At 35.3% G+C, this 24,392-nt stretch overlaps 1 protein-coding gene across 1 annotated transcript in view; it reads right to left on the reverse strand.

Annotated features, from left to right (window-relative positions):
• Positions 1 to 6,480: 6,480 nt before the first annotated feature.
• Positions 6,481 to 24,392, reverse strand: part of LOC149273466 (single-minded homolog 1-like) — a 34,721-nt gene continuing 16,809 nt past the window's right edge. Inside the window, exons 8-11 of the mRNA XM_089506278.1 lie at positions 24,038 to 24,185; positions 15,392 to 15,554; positions 7,789 to 8,194; positions 6,481 to 7,205 (exon numbers count right to left, since the gene is read on the reverse strand). Of these exons, the coding sequence (XP_089362404.1) occupies positions 6,481 to 7,205; positions 7,789 to 8,194; positions 15,392 to 15,554; positions 24,038 to 24,185 (1,442 nt within the window). The remainder of the gene's footprint in view (positions 7,206 to 7,788; positions 8,195 to 15,391; positions 15,555 to 24,037; positions 24,186 to 24,392) is intronic.

Genomic DNA, 24,392 nt, shown 5'->3' on the forward strand with positions numbered 1-24,392 from the left:
TACATTAATTCACAATTTTGTAGACAATATTCGATTTCAAAATTGACAATAATGGTTTTAATTTGCCTTTCTTTTCATCAAATGCACTGGCATACATGTTACAATTCAGAACATGAATTAATTGTAAATTTGCAAAGACTGAAGAAAAAAAATGAGTCTCAAAAGCTGTCTTTTTTGCGTGCAGTTGCATATTAATAAGAGCAGGTATCTGATCTCAGACAGCTGTAGCATCAATCCCTGCAGTCTAGTATTCAATCTTTAGTAAGTTTCTTTTTCATGTACAATAAATCCTACCATCCAATTTGAACAGTAATTTTAGTTGGTAATTGAAGAAGGGAGTATGATTTTGTCCATCTTGAATTCTTAAATATTTCACTTTTTCCCTGAATGGAAAGTTTTAATACTTGTAATTCCATTGCATGCAAATGAAGATGCCTTGAAGACTGAGTTTCTAAAAGAAAAGGTGACAGAAAAGACTACTCTGCACAGTGTCTGAAACAAAGGGTGTACAACAGAATTTATGTATAAAACACATCACCTTGATATCACTGTTTTCTCTTGTACCAATAATATTGGAATTGTTCTAAAACAATTAGTGAAAAAAAGTAATCTATATAGTTGTACAAAGCAAACCATCCTATGATGGGTCAAAAAGATTTTCTTCATCTCCACTTACAAAACATTTCCTCTCTTTATTCATCTGATCATTAAAAGTGATATCATTTTTTGAAAGGACAGCTTTTGCAGTTTAACTCTGAGAGTCCCCCAAGGCTCGTCAGAGGGATGCTATTTGAAACACTAAGCAGAGCTCCTTGGCTCTGCCACATTTACTTTTTGAAGATAACTCAGACAGTTTAGCAGACTAGCAGGCCATTAAGTTGGGCAGATGCTGGAAGGGGTCAATTGAAAGCATGCTAGATTATGCTATCTGACAAGAGGTGTGCACTAGTCACCATGGAAAGGCTGGCAAGGGTGGGATTGCCCCTGAGCTGGTCTGATTTAAACATTTTGGGTGACCACCGGAAGTTTTCCTGAGTGTTTTATACATATGCTACTTAAAATATTATGATTAAATGACATACGAAGGAATTTCTGTGACGATGGATGTTTTCCCTGCACCTTTTATAGCTATTCCATGAATTTTTTTAATGTAAATGTGTTTTGGACAGGGCACGTGAAACATGTTCTCTGTATGTATCGGTTACTGGTTAAGTTAAATACACGAAAGGCATTTTTTCTATTGGATGCCAAAAAGTGTTGTGTCCCTTTATTCAATTTGGTACCTCATTCATCTTAAAGTAATCTGATATATTTTCTACTCCTTCCTCAATTTTTTCATCTTGATATATCTATATATCTGATGTCTTTCTACATCTCATTAGGATCTAATCACTAAAAATACTAGTGCAGGTGAGGTTGTATTATTTTGCAAACTCAAGTAAGTTCAGCTAAAGCCCACCTTGCAAATTGACTACTACTAACCTGAATTTAAACTTACATAAACAATGCTGAACTTACATCTCCACAACTGCAGCAGAGTTGTGTTAATAACAAGCAATTTAAAAGGATTTTAACCCCAGAGTTCATTGCAAGTTGTTACTATGAGCTGGAACTCCAGCAATCCACCTACCTGCCATCTTCTTCCACCCTGGGTGCAGCAAGATGGGAGGTTAATTAAGGAAAAGCCCCCGGGAGAGGCATAGAGCCTACCTCTACGATTCACTGTTATGAGGTAACACAAGATTTTAGTTTTTTTATGTTTTATTTTTGGAAATGCCACTTTTCTTGGGGTGATCATAAGGTTTTAAACAGAATTTAAATAGAAAAAGGCTCCAGGCACTCAAGGGTTCCATCAGACAGATTTATTGAAGGCAACGGACAACAACGTTTCGACCTCACAATGAGGTCTTTATCAAGGTCGAAACGTTGTTGTCCGTTTCCTTCAATAAATCTGTCTGATGGAACCCTTGAGTGCCTGGAGCCTTTTTCTATTTTGATTTACTGGGGAGCTGGCCCTTCCCGGCACAGCTAAGCACCTGAGTTCCTGTGGGGAGTGAGTGCTGATTCCTGATTCTGGTGACTTAAACAGAATTTAAACATTTTAGGAAAGAGGCAGATTGGAGCTTTGATAGTAGACTTTTCCATAATTACCCAAGAGGCCATCCCACTGGCTCCCCCAAAATGTCTTGAAATATAAAACTATATCTTTTGATTACATTAAATTATGATATCCTATTATTATAGGATATTTTTAAAAAAATAATAATAATAAAGTGAAAACAGAGATCCCGACAAAAATGTGTATTGTTTTGTAACTATATTTTAAAATCAAAGTGAAATCTTCACATAATAAATACATTTTATGCACAGTTAACTCAAAATTGACCTCAGAAAGCTATTTACAATATAAATAATTATAAATGGGAACAATTTGCAAGATATTGACATAGTTGAGTCGTATGTCCTACAATACATTCCAAAGGGAAAACTTCAAGTTACAGATAAAATGCTACAATGTCACTAGATATATACATTGCAAGGCATGGCAGTTTAGATATTTGCAGCTGAGTGTCTGATCTCATAAATATCTCAATGTGTCTTATTAGTATTAACAAAACATAGGCAGTTGTGAAACACAACCTCATTTGTTACTGTCAATCAGACACCATGTCATTCCCAATGTAAACACATCTTTGATTTTAAAGTGCAGTCAATCTTTAATTTCTCCATCATCCTATTGGGGGATAATTCAGTAAATTAGTATACAATACAATTCACACCCATGTCGCATTGTAATCATTCTATTCATTGCAGAGCATAAATACTGTTTTAATTTTCGCTTACTTTTCCAACCGAAAAGAAAATTACATTCGTTTTGAATACAATTAAAGGTGCTCTGGCATGTTAAGCAAAATAAACCTAAAACAGACCTGTCCTTTTATTCTTTCCTCTGAATGTTTTAATCACATAAATACAACACAAAATCATTTTGTTTTTAAGACAGCAGCGTCGGCTTTTGGGTCCCATGACAAGCATTCCTAGAAAAAGTATAAATCAGGCAAAATTTATCATGATTAAAGAATTCTAGAAAGTGTTAGGAATTCAGTCAGTATTTTATTTGATTTAGTCTGCTGTGTGTTGCTTTCACATTTTCTTGGTAAATCTGGGTAAAATATTTTCAGTCAGCTGTGTTATTGTGTTATTGTACCTATCATAATGAATTACAGAGACTGCCAGTTCATTTCATATATGTTCTTGCTAATGAGTGCTAACATACACATTCCTTGAATAGTCCTTGTAAATTAGGGAAGTCCGATCCTTTTCAAACCAGGGCAAATAAATTGTACCAGGTGTGCTAACCTCTTTACTGAGGTATACAACTTTCTGTATTGCCTTACAATCCTTCACATATGTCTCAGTCACTCCCCATTGAAGCCTATAATTCTGTTTGATAAATGCCAGACTTTGGTTTTATAATAATCAACCCCTTTGGTCAGGGAGATTTTTATAAATTGAGCTATTTAGATGGGTTGCATTTGCTACCAGGTTATGTTGTGTAAATTACTGTTAGCATGTTGATTGCAGTGGTTTTAATGTAATTCTCCATACTGGTTTTCATGTTTTTAATGGCATTGAAAGTGTTAACCACCGCATGTTGGCAAAGTCTGCAATGCACTTCTGCGGTTTGGCCTCCAAGTGCTCATCCATTAAACATTAATTATGTAAACCTGCTATTTGTATTTGTCCATCAAAATACTGCATCAAGCATCCATACATAGCTCCAGTCTGTCTTCTGACCCATGCTGCTAATACTGACTAACTATATTATTCACATTAGATTTAATAGATCAGATAAGTATATTGAGTGTAAGAGGGTCTCTCTTTTTTTAAGTGAAAACAAGACAAATAAAACTAATAAACAGCATGTGTCAAAAACCTTAATGGTTGAATAAACGGAAATAAGGGAAACTGCAAAGTATATACAATGTGCTTTAATAGCTTCAGTTATAATCTTCCTAAACGCAACATATAGTACCTTAAATATGCAGTATATTGTTGATGTTTTTGCTGTGTAATAAGCATTGCTATGCATTGTTTGGGTGGAAAATTCATTTTTTTATGTCGTTTTATGCTAGTAGAGAATATGCTTACATATCTTTTTTGATTCTAGAAAAAAATCCTTGGGCCTTGGACTCTAATTGAACTGTAAAATTAAAAACACACTTGAGATAACAGTATACTTATACATAGGTGTTTCAGGCCATTCAAAATGCTTATCTTCACTGCAAAAAAAAAGATTTAAAAAAAAGCTAACTCGCAATTTCACGATTAAATACATTTAAGTTTGAAATAAGACAACATGCCTAAATAAACGGGTTACTTTTAACTACCAGACTGTACTATGAAAATGACTATAGACATGGCAGGACCTATGTACAGTATGCTGTGAACGTGTCTCCATTGCTTTGGTTACTTTAGTGCAATTATTTCAGCTTAATGAGTTTTATGGGGGTTTGTTTCTTTTCATTTAAATGGATTGAATGGCATTTAATAAATGACTGTATGATAATCAGTATATATCAGTATAGATTACTTTATCCTTAAGGCCAGGTAAATCACAGACTATTCAGGTCCTGGAAAATTTTTGATTATTTTTTTCTTGTTTTAAAATGTTTAATATAAAACCGGTACATGTTTAGAGTATGATGTTATACAGGAGTACACACACAAAATTATAATGTGAGCTGCATAAACAGAAATTTTGTTTGAAGATGTGGAGTATATGAGCAACACTCTTTAATTGTCCCCTGTACAACTATGAAGACACATAAACAAAGTTGTTTTCTGTGGATCCTGTCATACATTGCCCTGGGAAATCACTTATCATCAGGGATGTAACTTTTGTAACAACGAAAGCTATCATTGGCCTAAACTATACTTGTGCATTCAGATTCATAAAAATTTTTACGAAATATGCCATTTTTGTTAAAAAGAGGAAAAGGGCACAGCCTTTGTGCACACCCCTTCCCTTGATTGGAGGAACGGGGAGAAGCTGTCCCCGTGAGGAGCACCATGGCTCCAAGCTTTAGTGGGTGTACTCCAAGGGGCCAGAATATTGCAGACGGATTCACTTAGAAAGAGAAGTGTTTCTGCACCTCTCTGTCTCTGTGAATTTCTAGCCTCTTTGAGTACTTTGCCCAAAAGAGCGGAGTCACGGCAAGCCCACAGGGACAGCCTTTCCCCATTCCTCTAATAGGGTGAGAGGGTGTACGTGAACAATCCACCCTTTTACAGAAGTGCTCCAAGTGGGTTGGTTAATGGAGCTTACTCTAAAAGAGGCAAGCAAAATATGCGAAAAAGTAGACATGGACATGGAAGATAGGGAGACATTGAAAGTGTGAGGGAGAGTGAATGAGAGTGTGAGAGAGAGTGAATGAGAGTGTGAGAGAGAGTGAGTGAGAGTGTGAGAGAGAGTGAGAGCATGAGAGAGTGTGAGAGAGCATGAGAGAGTGTGAAAGAATGTGAGTGACAATAAACTTTGTCCGAACCGAAAGGGCAGGAAACACAAATTGTCCATTTGCACAAATCTAGTCTAAACACCTATTTCTAATAAGACTTCTTAAACTGATTCATTTATGCACTTTTAAATTAATGCTAGCGAAAATTCAATGTTCAATCTCCTAAATCACAGGAAGAGTGTTGTCCCAACCAAGACCAATTTCTATTACGAAATATGATTGACATGTATATGAGTAAAACAAAAACATTCTAATTAGTACATTTTAGACCAATATTGTAAAGCTGTGGAGTAAACAAAATAAGCATTAATCATATTCAAACAAAGTGACTATTTTCATTGCGTTGAGAAAGTTGAAAGTTATTAGAAAAAATAATGTAGTATATGTCAAGTAAAATTATTAGGATTTTCAGTACATTTTCAGTTGTTTATCTTCCATTTTAATTTGGGCTTACATTAACAAAGACCACTATTGTGAACACCTATTTTTTCCTTCATCTTCTATATCCAATAAATCAAATAATGTTTAGGTTATAGATTGTAAATATGCTTCTGAATATAAAGATATGGGGTTAGTGATGCGAGTGGGTATACAGAATCATGTACATTCCACATTGCTGCAAGGTTTGTGTGCATAGTCGGCTTTGTATTTGCAAAAAAGGATGCTTTCTCTTCATGCAAGTTATATTTATCAACAATATGTAATATTTTAAAAACACACATATAGGCCTTCCCCTAGACTGCACAATTGGCTAGTATAGACATGACATTTAAGGTTCTCTGGAGCTCTGCTGATAATCAGTGGACTCCTTAAACGTTTGTTTCGAATGTTCTAAAAACTTCAAAAAAAAAAAGTCAATAGCAAGATCCACCCTAGTGCACTGTGATTCATCAGATGCTGGTAACACTGTCCTTAAGAATGTTTCTTTCAATTCCAATACATTGTTAAGAAAAAAAAAACATCAACTTCCATTAGTTATTATAACCGATGTGCCCTTGTGGACTTGGGCAGGATCTTGTTGCATCCTTAGATGAGAAGTCACATCAAAGTGTGATCCATTACAGCTTAAAGAATAGTTCCTAAGCGATTCAGTATCATATAAATGTTCAAGAGCATAGCCAGTAAATGTATAAGCATGCTTATCAAAATATTGCCTGTGAGAAGTGTAGTAGTTTGGTGATACAGCATGGTCCGCTGTTTGCTGAGGGGACAGATTTGTATGTAAATAGTCTTTTGATATAGTAACACCAGCTTTGGATATTCGGTCTGAATTTGGGCTGCTCATTCTAGACAAATTAGTGGGGCTGTTTTCATAATCATTGTCTTGTGGGCTCAGGATTTTTCCATCCTTTTGCTGGACATGGTCACAAGGAGAAGTATTGGTAACAGATGGTCCACGGCACACAACACCCGTGAGTTGTGGCTGTTGGTAATTGGCAAAACAAATGGAGTTTCTTTTCCCAGCACCATTAACTGTAGGGAGTTGATCTGGACTAGACTTGTGTAGTTGAAGCCTATTTTCCTCCTCTTTAATCATTTGTTGTGTGGCACGTATAAGTGTTTCAATTTTGCTGGGCTCATGGTGACTATTTTGATATTGCTCTGTACGGTAGCGTTCCCCTGATTCACTGGCTGAACCAGGATCTGGAGAACTAACAACGCTGTCTTCATCCCAATGACTTCTCCCTAGAAATGGCAAATTAGAAAATATTCCATCAATATACTGCTTTCCTTTTCTGTGTTTCCTCTTTTTCTATTTAACCTAAAGCTTGCTGTGAAGCGTATCTCGACATTTTCAAAGAAGAGCAGAAAACATTTATAAATATAGATTATGTTTGACAAAAACCATAAGTGGCACTCCACATTACCTTAGAACCCACTGGTTTAATAGGCTCCCTCGGGGGATATTATGGGAAAGGTCACTTAATTAAGCCTAAAGATCACCCCACTCCACCCAACAAGCACCAAGCATTTAGGGCCTTGGTTCCACTGCGGCAGTTCTGGTGCAAAACTGTGAATCCATATAAAAAATTAAATACTTTTTATTACAGAGGGTCCTCACTTAAAGTTATTGTAGAACTGCCACTTTGTAAAAAAAAATTAAAAGCAAACATGTTGCTTGTTTCATTCAAACTAAAGGAAACATATGACATGCCTTGAGGTTATAGGTTCTACAAACATATTTTAGTATAGTGGAACTAGATAATGCAAATAGTTACCAAAATAATTAAACAGATATATACTTCATCATTTTGTATGTTATGCTTACCATGGACTCTGTGGACTGAGGCAATATGCGGCATACTGTTCTCATATCCATTTCTGCTTTCTGGAGATGACTTTGGCAAAGGCAGTGACGATCTTGTACCCCACCACATCTCTCGTCCACCCTGTGGGCTCCCTAGAAAATATCTGCCAGCCTCACATCTTCCTCCTTCACAAGACTGGCTATGATGGTGCCTGTCATCCGTTAGCCTGGAATGATCAAGGGCAAATCCAAAACAAAGAGCACTACGGTCTGGGTATTGTCGATATGCACATGACATGTCATGTTGCTGGGAGCCTGGTCTGTCTATTGGATCAAGAAGTTGTGGCGAAGTAGTGTCAGTAAGCGGGCTGCCACCCCACTGGCTGTCATGGTCCGATTCAGATCTTTCTGTCTGAAATCCAGAGTACTGCAATAAATAAATAAAAATCATATATATAGGTAGACCAAAATAATAATTAATATTAGCTAGTACCCACAGTTATATCAATGATGGATGATTAGATGCTTACTGATTATATCAAAATTTGGAAAAAAATTACACAATAAAAAAAATAAACAAAAGGCAACACTGATCTTGATCCACGGAGCTTGTAATCCCTTTCTTTTAAGATTTATTTCTATAAAAGTGTTTCTTTCATGTTTGTTCTACTTTTTTATTTAATTAGGAAAAAAGTGTTCCACAATACATAAAACATGAGATCTTATTTAACTATTTTCTTTCTTTACCGGGAATTAAAATATTATTACTGAGGTTTTTGCTGCTAAATTGTACCTTAACCACCAGGGAAAATGGCACAGATGCCTTGTATGCTGACCAGATGGTGGCCATTAAATCACTTTTATCTTATGCTTTCCTAATGTAAACCTGAAAGTTAAAATATGTTTTCTGCATTGACTATTATAGAATAGCACAGATGGCAGAAGCCTGGTTTAAAGTAACAGAATATATCCATAAAAATAATGGTCTCAAGTTAATATTTTTTTTATATCTTTTCTATATTTAAAAAATGATGTTAGCATTAAATATATATGTACAATAAAGTATGCATGGACTATAGTACCACAACAAATCGTTTAATATGAAATAATATCTATTATCTAACATTTTGTACTGAGGTTTACCCTTGATGTGCACACAGACATAGACACACAAACATAGGAAAGAGCTATAACCTCAATACAGCGTGCCTTTAATCATTATTTCTAATGAGTCCATCGTTCAAGAAGGAACAAGTATGTGTTTTGTGCACGTCAATCGTGGAATCTTAGGCATTCATTCAATTTTAAAGGTTTCTCATTAAATTAAGAACCAGAGTTTCAACATTATCTATAGTTTACACTAAGCAGGATAGTTTTCAAAAATGTATACGCAATCCCTTTAAGGCTTCTTCCGTCTTGTATAGCTCTGTTTTCTCAACACCAAAAACAAGCAATCTTTCATGTATTAATAATATATATTAGAAGAGCAATTCAAACTGTTCAGTTCAACCAATGTGGCCCATTAACTAAGCTTCAAGTGACTGCAAGTTAGCTTAAAATGGTAGCATGCAGTAGTGAACTCACATGAGCTTGACAAAAGTCCAAGTAGTACATTCACTAAAGCCAATTCAGATTTGCGCTAAAAACATATAACACACTACTTGCACTCAACTACAGACAAGTGGAGTTGATCCGAGTTGATGAAAGCAACCAACTTTAATAAAGACCCCCTATGCAGTGCTGTGAAAAAGTACTCGCCCCTTCCCGATTTCTTTTGTTTTGCATATCTGTCACACTAGTTTTAATTTTAGACAAAATAACCCAAGTAAATACGAAATGCAGTTTATAAAAGATACATTCATCTATAGAAGGAAAAAGCTATTCTATCAAACCTAGTCCTATGTGAAAAAGTAATTGCCCCCTTAGTTTCTAAATCAACCAGATTACCACATTTTTATTATAATTGGCTTCCATGTCACTAGAAACACCCAGGCATGATTACTGCCAGCCTTATTGAATCTTAACATGAATAAATAGAATCTTGCAAAAATAATTAGTCTAAAAGGTCTCAAAATGCTGCAATCAAAAGATATTCAAGAATAGATGAGAAACAAACAAACAAAACACCAAAATTGACATCTATCAGTCTGGAGTTACAAAAGCATTTCTAAGGCTCTTGGACTCCAGGGACTCCAGTGAACCACGGTGAGAGCCATTATCTACAAAGGGAGAAAACCTGAAGCAATTATGAACTTCCCCAGGTATGACCAGCCTACCAAAATCAAGAGTGCATCATCCATTCATCCAGGAGGTCACAAAGCAACCCAGGCTGACACTCGCCATATGCAGCAGGAAAACGATTCGAAGCACACAAGCAAGTCCACCTTGGAATGGCTCAAAAGAAACAAAATAAAGATTTTGGAGTGGCCTAGTCATAGTTCTGACCAAGTGAGATACTGTGGTATGACCTTAAAATGCAGTCCATGTTCAAAAACGCTCTAATGGGGCGGAATTAAAACAGTTCTGTCTAGAGGAGTGGGCCTAAATTCCTCCATAGCAAAGTAAAAGAATCATTACGAGATATCGCAAATGTTTGAATGCAAGGTTGGCGCAAATTAGTTGGATGATCTGAAAAAATTAAATGTGACAAATGAGCAAAACGTAGAAGGGGCAAATACTTTTTCAGACCACTATATGATTATTAAGCGTAGCTCTCCCATAACACAAAATGACAAAGGTGGCACTTTTATACAATGTTGTAGGCAATAAAATACTAATTATGCTTTCTTTAATGCTAATGACTAATCGTTGTTTTTTTAATAACATTAAAATTAAATTAGGTATAACATTAAATATATTGCCTTATTACCAGTACACAGTAGAGGCATTAAAAGCTTTTAAAAGTAACCCACTGTAATAAAAATTCTAGATTTAAAAATGAAAACAGTAAAATCTTAAACAACCGCTGACATTCAAATGAAATCATTTATCTCCAGTTTTAACTTATTTTAGAACCAGCTCAGCTACAGCGACCAACCTTTGTAGATGATAATCACAAGGCAGAGGAGGCCAAATACCTTTAATAATTTATGAATAAAGGTTATATATAAAAATATTATGACAGTTCAAAGGAACTGATTTGAAAAGGCATTTCTGACATATAGAAAGTCTAAAGTGAGGCCAAATCCCTTAGAATTTACATCCCATAAAACATGCGATTAATGTAAAGATAGATATTTATCTTAAGGTTTCTGCAGAGATCTGAAAGGGATTTATTAATCATTCATTGATATAAATCCTTCAACACAAGTGCCAAGGTGACGAGCACAAACTACGTTCCAACCATCTGATGAAGGTTATGCTTGGAATTATGGAACTGAAATAACAGTCAAGGATCTCAAAAATTGTATATTGTCAATTTCCGCAAATAGCCTGCTTAGAACATTTTATTTGGGGTAGCCAATCTTAAAATATGAAGCAAAAATGCAATAGATTAGTTTTATGGAACATTTTTATTTGATACATTTGAAAGAATAGTTTTGTTCTTTAAGAATATTAGGACCCAAGGCAGCTTGATCTAAAATACAGCTTGAGCTGAACTAGAATTATCTTGTTTACAAGCAAAATATTGCATCTCTGGCAATGAAATTATTAAAAGGGGTAGGCTTACTAAATGGCTCAACTAAATTGATCACCCATGAATCCTGCAGTTTCAATGCAAGTGTTAATGGTATATTTACACAAAACAACATTTATTTGTGAAATAAGTAATTGACAAAACTTTTTTGTGTTAATTTGCCAATGGGAAGGGATGCATTTCAGATGGTTAAAGAATCCGTGTTTTTTTACCAAATCCTACAGACCTTTTGATCAAGTTCCCAATTACTTCCCCAGAGTCAATTTAATCTAAAAAGGGTATTCATTTTCGGAAGCTTAATATACAGAAATGAAAATCAATTTATTTCAGATAAAAAATTTTCCTTGCAAAACACAGTAAAATGTGTCTGTGTAATAATATTATGGCTTTTGCAGTATCTTTTCATTAAAATCTATTTTACTTGGGATGTGCCTCCCACTACAAGTTGTTTATATAGCAAATTAGTAATTCAACTAGAAATTGAAAGCAATGTAATTGTACAGGCTAAACTATTGTAGGACAAGGAGAATATATTTATTGTTTTGTGCAAATGCAAAGACACATTAATGTTTCAGCAAATATGTATCACTAGTTTTGATTTTTAAGGAGAAAGATGTAAATAGATTGAAAAAGAGTTTGAGAAATAATCTTTTTTTTTAGCATTTCTTTTTTGGCAACTAAATATATTGCATCTTTACATCTACTTCGGTTCTCTGTTTCAGTTGTCATCTCAACTGACGGGATATCAACTAAATCTAAAATTCCCCATGTATACTTTTTATTTTTTTGTGCTTTTTAGGAAAATTCAACAACTCTAAATAACCGTTTTCTGTAAGATTATATTGTGTTTTGTTATAATCATAACAAAGATGTTCTGTAGTGTTATGATATCAGAATAACTGTAAAATAATGTAACAAAAGGGGGGGAAAAAGTAATGGGGCAAATTGGGATACCTTTTTCTTAAGCCAAATGCAGTACCTTCTCTCAATCGGTTCTGCTTTCAGGCAGAGAAACCACACACACCATGCTTAACTATTTAAAGAACCTTCTTTTCCAGCTGATGCAGAACCACCAAATCAGCCAGTGCTGGGTTAACCTTACATGAATTGTCATAGAAAATGTATATTAGATTTAAAAAATAAAGTTTTGCAGGGGAGATGATAAAATGGTGAATGGAGTAATGGCTAGATATGATGTCTAGGTATGTGAACAGTTAAGATGAAAAAATACAGATCTACGGCTCCCTTCTTTATCCATGGTTGGCTGATAATTGCTATCTTTATTCTTAATGTTATATGAAGAAATTATACAACACATTAATTCAATATCACCGAGACGCCCTATTTATAGACAATATCTAATCATGCGTGTTTCCTATTTAGGTGCACTGCAAACCATATCCTGTAATAAAACGTGTAAACTACCTACGCTATTTATAGCGTAAAGCAGTTGCTAGCAGAGAGAAAATGTTCTACTACTTGGTATTAATTTTCAGTCCAAGATAATTTATTGCCTAGCTGCTACTGAACTACACCTCCCATGCCCTCCTAGCTGTAAAGTTATACAAGATCTACCAAAACTGCAGAAGAAGCTATGATATGCAGTAAATTGCATTCATGACTATGAAAATATTAAGAAAATCCACTAATCATGCCCTTCTCTATGTTTTGTAATATAACTCTTACTGACTGTCCTATCACCTGACTAGCCACGTTCTACCCATCATAAATAATGGCCATCATCATAATGAAAAGGAGTTCTGTTATTTTCTAGTGGAGGGAGCAAACATGTATGTTTCCTCCAGCACAGAACTTCATGATTCATTTAATTATTACTTCATTAACAGGGCATGGTGTAATATTTTTGCTTTCTTTGGTATGAAGCAATAACATTTTGCTCATGGCTGTGCCCAACTGCATTGCTAATGGTAATGACACCAATAAGATAATGCAAATTTAATGCAGCCAAGTTTAATAGATAATCAGGTCTAAGATATGTATTTGGATACAAGATAAAATTAACTCGCGTAATTTTAAAATGAGAAAGAAATACATTATAAAATAAATATAAGAAAATAAATGTTCTTTGTCTTGTTCCAGTCATAATACGGAGTACAGTTTATCTAGACAACAAAATGATGGTTCCAAGCCAAAAAATATAAGTTATATGCTTGATTCATAAACTATACTAAGGTAAAGGCATCAGGAATGGAAAAAAGTCAGTAGCTGAATAGATACCCAGACATACAACTGTATTTGTCATATCTCAAAAAAAGATATATTTTTGACAGCATCCTGAGTACCGGCAAAACGCACGGGTATCTGTATAAGTGCATACAGAGAACCCTTACCTCATTGGCAAATAATGGAAAACATTGTACAAGTTCCTCTTAGACATACAGATGTTTATATTACAGAAAGCATCCCGTTCATATGCATAAAAATGATCCAGATCACAGCAGGGAACAGGGCAGACACATAAAAGCGCAGACATTGTTATGTTACTATATATATATTGTGGCAAGGTAATGGAGTCTGTCTACATAAGTGGCAGATTGGAACGCTCATTATTCCCAGCTGGGGGGTGTGAGCCAATTAACCTGCACTCAGGTGTTTAAAGGGCGGCCGTTAGAGGCATTAGGTGGCTGGAAACAGGGAGAGAGGCAGTCAAGCCAGAGGCCCCTCAGACTTTATAAAAAGTTTCTTGCTTTGATTGGGCCATCCTGCTACAATATATATATATATATATATATATATATATATATATATATATATATATATATATCAATGAATATTAGGAATCATAATTTTTATATCACACTTTAACAAAAAATGCATCCAAATATCTTAAAGAAAATTTCAATGTAACAAAATGAATATTTCAATTGAAAGTATACAATTCCGGGGCAACCAATGCTCCCAAAAACCCAATACAGTTATTAAAGAATAAGATATAATGGTTGAGCGGCAATAAACAGGCTGTTGACGTTAGCAACAAGCCTTCAGTTTTTTCCAGTGCAGCAACCCATGGCAATCAATTGACAACATATTTCTCTGGAGACAGAATTCTTCCTTCATACTCAAGGTCTCACGGAGATTCATCTATCTAGGTAATATATCAAATATCCAGCGTTCTTACTAAGAAACTGGAATTGTGCTGGAATTGTTAGAAAAAAGGGGATTCTATGGCAAATACATTGACAGGGTTATGTAAGGAGATTAGCTTTCTTCATTCAGTCAAAGTTCAATTGTGCCCCAGGGCCTTAAAAATGCTTATGTAACCCATTCTAGACAGATACGCATCAAGGTTTATGTTGGGCATGGCTGGTCTTAATCAAGCTTGATCCTTTCCATACACATTTAAACCTTCATGACACTAAGAATCCTTTTCATTAGGCTTACTGGTGGCTATAATGATTCCATATCTGAAGACTGACCGATTGATTACCTAGTCCATCAAACAAATAAAACAAGCATTTTTCTGCTTCACACATAAGACCTGACCAAAATATGAAAACAACGTGCTTTAAATCAGGTGATAAACATTTTTTTCCATACATCTCTATTATTACGTCATGAAATCATGTATTTAAAAGTATATTCAAACCATTACATTTCTTTCTATGTATTTAGATATGATCCATTCAGTTTTATGTAGAAAAAGAAGCTGTGGCTAATTATCTGTTGAAGGGCAACTTGGCTCCGCCAATGCGCAAAATCCTCTAACCTAGCCATGACCTAGTTCAGTTCTGTCTTAGCTCCTGCCCTGCTACGTCCATCTTGCCCTCCTCTATTCATTGGCTTGGACTGGGTTTTATGTTTGACATGAAGACAAGGGAGCTTTCAGGAAGGCTTTCAGAATTCAATACATTTTTTGTGGCAAGTGGTTATTTCTGACATTTTGTAAGAAATTAACACAGATTAGATGCCACTTCCCTCTAGAATGACAACTATAACAACAAGAGTAAATGGACGTGTGAAATCTACCTGTGGGTATGGTGATGTTCTAGATTTAGACTTGGTGCTGGAGATCCGAGACTTGCTGCATTTCCTGGTGTCATTTATGGTTGGATTTGAGTTTGCATAAGAAAATGAAGGTTTTGTGGTTACTTGATCCAGTGAAAGCTGCAGTCCTTTGTATTCTGTATCCCTGTTTAAGAAGTTAATATTAAAGTTAGTCAATCACATATCACTAAAATAAAACAATGGCTTACATCAGCAACAAACAGAACTCCAAAACAATTAAGTCTAAACTATTACTACTTGCATTACATTTTAGCATATCCCAGATTAGCATTCAGAAACCTGAAAAGGAAAAAGTCTCCTTGAACCAATAGATAAGGGGGCATGACTGCTGGCCCAGGCCTGTTTGCTCATCAGCGATCTTCTTTCCTATTGGGAGAGCTTGCAACTTTTTATATATAAAACCCGTTGTGGTTTTTCTCGCTTTCCAAACATTCCTCTTAGCACAAAATAATTATTTGTTAAATAAAATGTTTAGATACAGTATTTACATAGTAAAGGTACATTTTCCATTTCCATGACTTGTTCAGAATTCCATTTTGGATGAAGGGTGTCACTATTCAAGAAAACATAAAATTCCAGCATCAGAACATCAAATCAAACCTGATTCACTTCAGCAATGTACTATGATGCCATAATACTAGGTGGCACCAGTAGGCCTTTCCACAAAAACAAATCAAGTTTGCAAATGACAGATTCATGAAATCGGAGATTACTGGCAGGCTATATTCATTAATCATTTTTCTTAAACACAAATGTTGTAGAACACACATACTTGATTAAATCTCATCTACTGCCAGTCATAATGTTTTGTGCAAACAATTGATTCATGTCTCTGATATATTACATTTCTTAGACAGGCTCCTTAATTGCTTTCATTTATTTCTAATCTACTTAATGCCTTAGTGCAGTAATGCTTGACTAAATATGCATTATGCTCTTTTATTTAAACTCCTAAAACAATTTTCTGATATGCCAAATGTAAATAGATCTTACATACACAATGATTCACAATGAATAACAGTGCGGGTACTTTTCATTTACTTTTTTTATTAAAAAGTCTATAGAATGTTGTAGTGTTTCTGTCATTTCATCTACAGCAGCCTTTTGTATAAAGTGTTTATTTAAAAATGTTTTTGGTATTATTATGCATAAAAGCGCCTTGACATATAACGGTGGGATTTGGATGCTGTTGAAGAACACCACTGTTTTTTAATTTTATTTGTAAGGATTTATTCCAAAGCTTGGGACTCCCAACTGGAGTCTATGGAGTCTTGTCTCATATAGAAGCCAGAGGCTTGTCGGTTCTGGGCTTAAAGGGGGACAAAACAAAGGCCATGAAGGTGGGGTATGTTTTGGAAAAGTTTGTTGAGTAGATGGAGGCGCCCTGGGCAGTTGGAGGAACCAGTACTGCCACCATGAGATGAAACAATTGCTCTTGAGGCCAAGCAATTTCCCACTATACCTGGAGCCTTTTTTTGTTTTCACTATTGTGATATTCTTCATAAATTCATTGGAACCATTTGACCATTGGAACTAGGGAATAGGGGTTGCAATGTATATTTAAACTCCCATTCCCAAAATGTATATGTAAAACATAAGTGATTTTTATGACAATATTTTGCATTCCAATATTTTTTTGGCAAATGTCTTTACCTCATATATATATATATTTTAATTTCACCTTGTAAAATAAGGATAAATGACAAACTTGCACCTAAATCAATGATCAGCTAATTTTCAAATTCTGAAAAAAATACAGTTGCACATACCTGCCTATACACATTATTTAAATGCAATATCACATGATACGCTGCATAAAGTAAAAATCTGCAAATGTCTGGAATCATTTGTTTTCATTTGCAATTTGTACGAGTTAACATTCAACACGTCAATTAAGACGGATCAATCTCAGTGCTGCTGTATACTAATCTGTTTAACTCCCTATAGATTTGTTATACAATCTAGATGTCACTTATCTAGTCATTAATTAGTGACAAGACACACATATGTATAGATAGATAGATGGATAGATAGATAGATAGATAGATAGATAGATAGATAGATAGATAGATAGATAGAACTTTATTTTACTATGACTACCCATGGCAGCCCTAGGATTTAAAGTAGGGTTAAAATCAATAGATGTAAATATTGTTTATGCGAACATGGAAAGTGTCACATAAAAGATGTATACATTAAATATAACAAAAAGGTTTGTTCTAGATTTATAAAATCAATATAAATAATTATAAAGTTTTCCTTTTCTCTGAATCTTTTGAACTCTTTTTGGGCCAATATGATAAATAACCTTTAAAGGGGGGAATTTAGGGATCTTCTTAGTTCAGCACAATGAGGCATTGAATACCAGACTTACTCACCAATGGCGGTTAACTAACAAAAGTAAATACAATATTTATTGACAATTATAAGGAATATATATATCTGAATGGTTTACCAATATAACGTTTTATCAGTATTATTTAATTCTGGCCAGATAGATTGTAATGTGGAAGGGAAACGGAAAGGAGCAACTGACTCACATTCCAGCAATTGGGTCATGATAACAACGAAGTGCCTTATATATATATATATAAGTTCCTTATATCAAATTTTATAGTAAAAAAAAAAAAAAAAGTAATTCTAATGCAAGGTTTGAAAAATAGCCTTTTTGCCGTTGCTACCGATGGAATGGTCCAATCAGCACAAAAGGTCATTGGTCACTATGGCAACAAACCCATTTTTTCCAATGGTGGTACCAGAATTCCATTTTATGTTATACATAACCCCTATGGGTTTTGTGACTGTCCATATGCAGCTTACTTGTTTGCCATTTAGCACAGTAACTCCGGCCACATATGTACTACTCCCTAAACAAGGTTAAATTACATTCATCATAAATACATATCCCAGATTTTCTCTTTATAAACATTTATCACAGCCTTAATCCTAGACCTCTGCTACAGTAACGCTGAACACCAGATTTATTTAAGTAAAAAAAATAATAATAATTGAAAGAAATAATATTTTTTTTCATGAATGTGTTGAAAATTGTCCCTTTAGTATTGCAGAGTTTTTGCAGCTGGGAGAGTTTGATATATAGCCCCACGGGGAGTATTTTATCAATCCCTGGCTGTCCTGATTATCATATGCCTACAAGCATCAGCGGATGGAATTTTCAGGCTCAGAACAATCTTTGAAATAAATGAAGGTTTTCAGAGTTCGAAACAGCAAAAAAAATAAAAAAAATGTGATGTGATGTGATTTGATTTTGTCAGTGACAACCAGAGAATGTATAATTACGTTTAATCATTGCTGAAAGCGTGAACAAAATACAATGCTTACCAAATTATAAGATTAATGAAGTTTGAATAGTTCAACCAATTATCAACAATAATAAATACAAAATACTGCAATTATTAATTATATATATTAAACCTATCTATTATTGCAAAGTTATATATATATATATATATATATATATATTTACTTCCATGCCCAAAGGGGAGTTGTATTGTATATAGACTATACACATGTTATTTTCTGTTAAACTATAATGAAGGGTTTTTTTTTTACAAAGCTTTAGTCAAGACACGTCTGGGGAATAACTAAACATTACCATTCATATGGAAACTAAGTGAATTCATGTTTGCTCACTAGATCATCGGTTATTCTTAAAACCTGGTGGTCTATAGTTCCCTAAGGAGATCTTTCTAAACTACTGCTATAATGTGTCTGTCTATAGGCAGATAAACCAAATGAAAGCTAATTTAATGGCTGATCTAATTCAGGGGTTCACCAAAGTGCCTCATTAAAACACACAACCATGAAGCCATGCGCATATAAGTTTTAATGCCTCCTTTTAAATATAGATTACTAAACAGTCTGCACTTCTGTTCTATTTTGCAATTTTCAGTCTTATTTTATTTTTTTCAGATTTTTATTTGTCACTGATTTCTTATGTGGGTCACAAAAGCAGCAAAAACACAAAAAGAAACGTGAATCAGGCCACATTTTTAACTTTAATAATGAATTTTGGAATAAGGTATCCCTGAGCAGTAAGAGAGTGGAATAGACATATTCTTTGCTAACATTACTGCCTACCCATGCATTATGAGCATTATTTGTAAAAATGGAAACCTGTTTATAATATTCCATGCAGAACTGCAATTTGTGCTTCATGACAGTTTGGGGAGATCATATGCAGTGCCATTTAGCAGTGCCAGGAGACAACTTTATATTCTGGCATTCTGCATAAAACTGAGCAGCATGAAGAAGAGGAATCCATTTGCATAGTAGTCTCTGAAAGGCAACTGAGGTGCTGTTCTGTGTCAGTCCTAGAGCAGCACCCCTGCTAAATCATCAGGCAGGTCTGGACCAGCCATTTGGCACACAAATGCCAAGTGGACCATTGGCCAAAGTGCAACACACCTTTACTTACTGCAGCCCTGAAGTGTGCGGCTGCCAGATAGGTGCATGCGACCACCTACTGCAACAGTATAAAAGTATAGCATGCCAGGGCTGCCTCAGTCTAGCCCTGTCACTGTTTAAGGCTAAATGGTGTCTGTTTTTCAGAGAGACCCTGATCCCTTACACTTTTGCACAGGTGTAGCCCCCATGACCCTAACTTCATTGATCCTGAAAGCACTGTGGGCTTACCATGCAGGTATTTCATGCTGACATCAGAGTATTATTCACCATACCTTCATGATAGAACCCATTACCACTCAACTCCTTCTGCTAGACTCAGCAGCCAAACTAAGCTTTTAGCATTATTGAAGGTAGGAACATGAGATGGGGACTATAGAACATGATGGGAGGAGTAATAAAATATAAGGGGCCGCACTAAAAGGAATGTGGAACATGAGGTGCATGACAGGGAGGAGTATGGAACATGAGGTGCATGGCATGAGTGATGTGCTTTGAGGGTCTAATCTGATATTGGGCTTGATAAAACTGAAATACAAAACATAAAATATATTTTAAAAAGATTGTTTAGAAATATAAATGCTCTTGCTTTACAGCTGATGCCTCCAATTACTCTACTACTGTACAAGTGAATTTCTGCAGCCAGTAGACTTGTATTGGTTCGTATGACATCTCACTGAGCCAGCAGTCAGAACTTTGGGCACCCTGGTCACTGACATTATGACCAGGGACATTATGTAAGGACCTGCAGGAAACTATACATTTTACGTTCTGACTCTACTGAAGCCCTTGTTTGGGGGAAATCACTCATAACCGATAACCATCTGTACACATCTGATTTAAGTATTTCCCATAACAAAATATAAAAATGCCGAATAAATAATATAAACATGTTGCAATTTACTGTTTACTTTGGCTTATTAATGGATCAGTCATTTCTCAGCAAGTGTAACAAGAATAAAAACAGTTACAGGCAGAAAAACACCAAACCACAGAGAATGACTGCCACAGATCCCTAAATGTACAGCATTTTATTTTACTTTGCCTAAAGTCAAAAGTACAGGAATAGTTCTGCCATTACAAACTTACAACACATGTGCTTACATTTGATTTCCACATTATTGGGAAATTCAAATTAATATGAACTATAAAAAGAACTGTCACATTCCAGAAAATGCATGAATATATGTATGAATTACATTTGGTTCCTGGAGTCTTCAAGGAAATTCATTTGGGTATGAAACCAGCTCAATATGATATGTTGCCTTTTGTTCTACACTGCCCTTATTGGTCAAGTATACTAATACTAATCTCCGCTCTGTACTGGAGCCAGCATTTGAGATGTTACCATAGGACAAACTCTCACATTAGATTGATTCTCAGATGTGCTAGTCCTCCACTATTTTGCACTTTTGATGACTCTAGGGGTTCTCCCTAAAAGTAAGAGGGTAGGTTGACGTGGACCTCATTGACCATTGCACTTAAGTAGTACCAATCCGGTTGTGAAGGTTAAAAATTTGATGGGCCTGATTGTTACCTTTTCCTTCAGCTACTCATATGGAAGTGGTTAACATGATGTGCTGATTGAGGTTACTCTTCTGTAGTGATATGCTCCTGAGAAGGGATTTACCATAATATAATCTGTTAGAATTGCTGGCGTGTTTTTGTCAATCCTTAGTTACTAACATAACAGCTACCTGTGTTACGTTCCACTGTACTACAAGTTTAGTGGACGCATGTGTGATGTCAGATGTGGAAAATATAAATAGCTTAATATCTTCAAATAGAAAACTATATAAAATATTAATGGTAAACAGCAAATATGGTTTGGGTTGATTGGTTGTGGTTTTGGTCTCAATGTGGTATATCCTAACTAAGAGATTATATTAAGTGATTTAAGTGATTGTAAAGCCGTTGAGAACCTTACCAATGAAATCATATTACACAAAGGATACTGTTACATTTTGTTTCACGGCCCACAAAATACTCTTATTTCATAGTTCTGATCACATTGATACTTTTAGTATTATTTGCGCCTGACTCAAATAGTAACAGAGTTACAAAATGTTATTAATACCATAACAGTGACATGCATCATGATCCATGTCAGGATGTGTGCTGTATTTTCAAATGTATATAAATATAAACTCCAGAATCCTTCTCCCATCTGATGATATATTTATCTGTTTTGACATCAACAATATTTTTACAAGGCGCAAACTTCACATCATTAGATTTTTTGCTGAATTTTCCCACAAATAAAATGAAAAATTACCAATATTTTTTTCTATTCTACACTAAGGGGTTTTCAGTCATATAGTTGTATCTCAAATGTAGTTGTCATCTTAAAAAAAAATCTTACCTTACCTTAAACAGTTACACATAAAATGCAGTTATATAAAAAAAAATGTCTCAGCCATTTGTAAGATATCTTAATCATACCAGTCTCTAGTTCTCAGATAATATAATAACATGCAATGCTTATGTAACAGGTGCTAAATCTAGAATGTCTTTCTGGGGTCTAAGAGCATGCAACTAATATTATTGCAGCATTTCACAACCACTGTCCCAAGCAGCATTTCGCGTATTTTTTTATTTATTATTATTTTAATTATTATTTTTTGCCACAACAGCAGAATGCAAGCAAAAATAAATAAATAAATATACAAACAAACAGACTGGCTGAAGGTAATAAGAGTTCTGGGGCTGGAGGAATAACACAGGTTGATACAATGCAGCATACAAGTGGACCTTGGGGTTCTTCTCCTTCTATGTCAAAAGGGACAGACAACTGAATAGCATCTCTTCACCTGATGTCAGTTGTCAGCCTAGCTAAACTACCTGGTGCTAACAAGCTTCTAATAACTGCATTCCATGCAGTCTTTCGCCCCTTGTGATCTCATGTAAGATAAGCAGAGAGAAGGCTTTGTTATGCATTTGACATGCATTGCTAACCACTTCATCCTCATCTGCTGCCTCTACTCCATATAGCTTCTCACAATGAGGTGTTGACTGATGACGTCATGAGTGTACTCTCCAAGTATATCTACCCCGTTAATATTGGCCCTGCAAGTCCCTGGATTACTGTAAAGTTGCATGTTATTACACACATTCTTCATGACACAGAAAGGGCTAAATGTCACCCTTGCAAACAAAGAATTGGTGAAATGTTATTTATGACGTTTATTACCGAGGTTTGTGTTGTAAAGTATAGTTGAAAATGAGATTTTTTATTACATGGATGCCAGTTACAATGTAAAAGCCATTATATTGTTGATTGTATGGTACTGAAGACAGAAAAAATAAAAGCAAGTTTTTTGGATGGTAACAACTGAAAGTGTAGCAATTTATCCCCAAATACTTGCTACCATGTAAGTCACATGGTGATCTTTCAGCTACTGTATCAAGGGTTTGTATCACATAAATTGAAGAAATAGCAAGAAAACTCAGAGAGAGGTTATTCTTTAGAGAACGGAGAGGTTTTCTTGAGTATATTTCTAGTGTTTGTTTGCCATGATCACGTGAGCAAACCAACCCTAAGATCTACAGCTTCAAGAGCAGGGACTAAAGAGGTCCACTCTTTCATTAGGACCTAATTCACACAGACTTCCTCAATAGGAGAATATGCCTGAGAGACAAGACAGCCCACAGAGAAGAGATTATTGGCAAGAATGAGATCCCCCACCCCAGACTAATACTACTGGCAAACAGAATCTCTGTTGCAGGGGGTGATGAGGATAAGCTATCTGAGGATAACTTATAGTACTGTCCCTGGGTGTGTTCTGTGATGTACATGCTTGTGATGTGTGAGTTTTATAGAGAAATGCCATTAAACTGCACATATTCCCATGGAAAAAAAGCATTTCTGTCAGAGTGCCATTATTCTCTCAGGAGCCAGATTTCTGTTAAATAAGTGCACATCAATAGCTCCTAGCCTCAGCCTGTTGTCATAAATAAGTAAAGAGATTTTTAAAAATTCACTTTTATTTTATATAGATTTATTGACCAATCTGGTTGAAATTAAGACACTCAAAAGTCTGATGTCGAGAAGAAAACCAGATGTCCTGCCTGTTTAGTGCTGTATAAATATTCCACTAGGTTTTAACGTGTGAACCATGATCAAGCACATGCATTCCCATCTCCTACTCATCATAGATAGGTAGGGTGGTCGTGCTTACTTACGTGAGGACGTAATTGACACTGACGATGCAATGAGGTCTGGAGGACCTGCTGTTGTGGACGATGGTGGCATAACTCTGCACCCACACCCAGCCTCCGTGCTTGGCCAGGAACCGATAGTATTTAGTGGTGACCTGTCCTTTCACCAGCACTGCCAAGACAAACACAAATGCATATTATTAGCCTGCTTATTATTGCCCCCAGGTCAGCCAGTGTATGTATATCACAGACCCAGCTATACATCTGCGTATCGAGAGACACACATATATCCATCTATTCAAAATAAGCGTGAGAGAGACTAGGGAACTATCATACAGCTCTTATTAACCTCAATTCTTTCTTTGAGATTTCAAAAAAC

The sequence above is a fragment of the Sceloporus occidentalis genome, unplaced genomic scaffold, assembly GCF_023333645.1.
Source record: "Sceloporus occidentalis isolate IW3139 unplaced genomic scaffold, rSceOcc1.0.p SCAF_374, whole genome shotgun sequence".
NCBI classification, from domain to species: Eukaryota; Metazoa; Chordata; class Lepidosauria; order Squamata; family Phrynosomatidae; genus Sceloporus; species Sceloporus occidentalis.